The following is a 3,700-nucleotide window of genomic DNA, read 5'->3' as shown; positions in this document are numbered from 1 at the left end:
ACATAGTGACAAATGAGATATTATAACAAGGGGATTTGTGATATTCCAAGTGTAGCTAGTTAATTTCATTTATGAACTTCAGTTTTAGGAAAAAAAACAAATATAATCCTACCCTATTCAAATATCTACATCATAAAGATATTTACATTTTTATTGGAGACTTTGACACACTAAGTAAAACACAATCATATTGATAATTTGACATATTTCTGACTATATATTAGCAGTTGCATGGATTGTTAGCAATTTTAGAGCCTATAGGCCACTTATTTCAGCGTTATTAGATATCTTTGATTCTTCTGACCTTGTGACAAAATAATTTGTAAAATAAGAATGAAGATAAAATATTATTTTCTTTTTATCTTTAAGAAATGATTGATTTGCATTCTTCAATTTTTTAGAAAACTTTTTCGTAATTTTAATTGACTGCAATAAATAAACAATTATAATCAATTGTTAAGAATTGTAGCCTCCCTAACCAATCAAAGAAAACTGTTGCCTTCCTATAATTCCATGACACAAACTGACAAACAACACTATTTCATCTACTACTGAATTTTTATTCCATCATATCATACTAGGTCACACAAATTTTCAAAAGAAGCTGTTGTAAACTAATTTAATTAAAAATTCTTTGCAACATCATTTGTTTCAGTTGGGAATTTTATTGTATTTCACAAATGGATATAATTAAAGAGGACAGTAGCGCAGAATTTCGGTCTGCGGTCTTATTTTCCTGTTGTAATTGGTGAGGTGAAGTGAGGTAAAATTAGCAGGAGAGGTTGGAGCCTGGATCTACTCCCAACTTCTGGCAGTAATTTTTGTAGTAACTTATACGCTTATTGACGATGTCAGGTTTGCCACCATTACACTCGATGGCGCCATTCACAGCTTGGATTGTAGCACCGAATCCCTGTCTAGAGGTGATGGCGCTGTGGCAATTGCTCTGTTTCATCCAAAACCAAACTACTGTCTTGAACGAAATGGTGGCATCTTGCGCTACCTTCTCCGGCTCATTCAGCCCGTCGAACCCAATGTCATTTCCTGCTGGACCGTAGTTGAAGTTCCTGCAATACTCACTCAATCTCATTAGTGTGAAGTGGGAAGAAAGCGCAACAGAACAAAGTATAAAGCTCAAGCGATCATAATTGATTAATTACCAGGATAGCTGGATGGGTCCCCGGCCGAAGTAGCCTTTGCCTGCAACACATGGATACTGGGTGTTGCTTTCTTCGCAGTAATCTTTCGATGCGCCATCAATCTCTTCAATGTAACAGAAAGCTGCAAAAGCACAATACTCATTAGTCATCACTAGTTATGCGAGATTTGAACAACAATATTCGTAGTGATTAAAATTAATGATTACATACATCCAGTCTCGTGAGTGACATGGGCGAAGAAGGCAGCGAGCTCTCTCTTGGCGTCGTCAGAAGACCCAGGTGTGCCGAAGCCAGAGTAGGCGTTGGCAGCCTGGATGAAGCCATCGTATGTGTAGAAGCTCTTTCCAGCACAGGAGCTGTCTGCAGCGTTGAGAATGGCATCAAAGAAATCCTTGCTTATGACGGAGGAGAAAGCACCGCCAGTGGAGGGAGTGGAGGGAGTGGGGGTGGTGGTACATGGCCCTTCTTTGCAGCCTGTGCCACAGTAATCATCTCTAGTACCGCAGTATCCCCACTTGCTGCAGCACAAATTGCTCGAACACCCGCAATTTTGTGCAGAAACACTCCCAAACAGAACAGCAGCCTCCACTGCCAGAACCAACATCAACATTGCTTTTCTTTGGCTCTCCATCTCTTCCTCTCTATTATACTTGGTTGCATTTGTATCTCTGAATCTTCGTCATCTTGCCCGTATTTATAGATTGGCAAATGCTCGTCCATAAATGTGCAGATGGAAGTAGTCATAACGCGTTTACGTGCTCTCTGCACCGCTTGAATTTTGAGTTTTGGAGCGCATTCGGCTCTTTGATTTGACCCATTCTCGACCAGAGGGTGTTTAATTCGGTGCTTCAAGAAGTCATTGAGTAAATGCTAATTTATTCTTCAATTGCCATATTCACAGTCAAACTAACATCCTTTCTTTGGCTTTGATGTGCAACTCGTCTTGTCCTTCGAGATGGCCATCTGCTCATTTATCCCAAATCAGTTAACGCACAAATTGTGGCCTTTGTTTGACTCGGTTATATGTTTGACTCCTTTTATTTTAGATAGACTTTAATAAATTATATGCTTCACTCCTTTTATTTAGAGAGACTTTAATAAAATACGCTTTAACACCTTTTATTTTAGATAGACTTTAATAGAATATGCTTAACTCCTTTTATTTAGATAGACTTTAATAAATTATTTGCTTGACTCCTTTTATTTTAGATAGACTTTAATAAATTATATGCTTCACTCCTTTTATTTTAGATAGAATTTAATAAAATATGCTTAACACCTTTTATTTTGGATAGACTTTAATAAAATATGCTTAACTCCTTTTATTTAGATAGACTTTAATAAATTATTTGCTTGATTCCTTTTATTTTAGATAGACTTTAATAAATATATAGGTACCGTTATATATTGCTTCTCAAGTCAAATAAAGGGATATTATCGTCAGTTTGTTTTATCATCTAGAAGTAATTTAATTACACCATGTGAACGATAGTGCATCACAGTTTATTATTTATCTTTATTGTCAAGCAGTAAAATAACAAAATACCAACATGTAATAAATTCTATTGGCTATTATGCTTCAGTGGAGACATTACATTAGTATGGTAGAATATATTTTCTTTGAGCAATTGCTTTTACATTGAGCATGGATAGCTTTTAAATGCCTTGTTGCATTGCTATTGCTCTTACGTCACAAGTTAACTTTAATGTCCTTTTGTAGACGCAATGAGTAATGGTTGTAATAACATATCCTATCTTTGATCTAAAATTATCTAAAATTAAGGAATGGAGAAATGGTTGTCTTTGTTTGATTCGAATTCTATTTTTTTATTTTTGTGTTATTTCATTTTGTATTGGTGTTCTCAATATTTATTTTAAAATTGAAATTATTAAAATATTATAGTTGAATTATAATTTTTTCTTTCTTTTTAAAGTTTATTCTATCAGTATTTACAAATTTATGAAATTGGTAATCATTCTTGCAAATAGTGTTACATAGAATTGTATGGTTGATATTTTAGAACTTGGAGAGCAAAAATCACACAATTTCTTAATAACATTTCAACACTTCATTCTGTAGGGTCAAATGCAACACAAGTGAAATTCCTTATACGAAATATTTTCTTTGTAGTTTTAAGTTATATTTCTTATGCTCCAACAATGTCATTGATTATTTGTGAGACCCTTGGCTTTCTCCACTTTTATGGTTATGTAATGGTTCAGGCCTCTCCCATTTTTTATCTAATCAGAACAATGCCATTGGTTATGTGAGTTTATCATACACGTTAGATCTACTAAGTGCATGCTTATTGATAATATAAGATGGTGTCCTCAACCTAATTCACCAACTTGATCTCCTTTTATTAATGTAGTACACGATAGGATAAGTTGTTGGGCAATTTTATGGCCACCTCTACCACCATATTTTTTCCCTACTCATGGATATAAAATTTAAAACTCATAATAGTCATATCTGATGGACCATTCATAGAAAGTGAGGATCTTTGTACATTCCCTTATTATGATAATAATCATTACAA

General features: G+C 34.5%; 1 protein-coding gene across 1 annotated transcript; it reads right to left on the bottom strand.

Moving 5' to 3' along the window:
* Positions 1–769: 769 nt before the first annotated feature.
* LOC131047693 (chitinase 6-like) lies at positions 770–1,791 on the bottom strand. The gene is made up of 3 exons (XM_057981491.2): positions 1,371–1,791; positions 1,161–1,281; positions 770–1,067 (listed from the first exon to the last, which is right to left on the bottom strand). The coding sequence occupies exons 1-3, from the start codon at positions 1,789–1,791 to the stop codon at positions 770–772; spliced, it is 840 nt and encodes a 279-aa protein (XP_057837474.2).
* Positions 1,792–3,700: the final 1,909 nt, after the last annotated feature.

Source organism: Cryptomeria japonica, chromosome 4 (genome assembly GCF_030272615.1).
Source record: "Cryptomeria japonica chromosome 4, Sugi_1.0, whole genome shotgun sequence".
Taxonomy (NCBI): Eukaryota; Viridiplantae; Streptophyta; class Pinopsida; order Cupressales; family Cupressaceae; genus Cryptomeria; species Cryptomeria japonica.
Note: the sequence above shows the minus strand (reverse complement) of the source record. Positions and strands in the feature narration are given on the sequence as shown.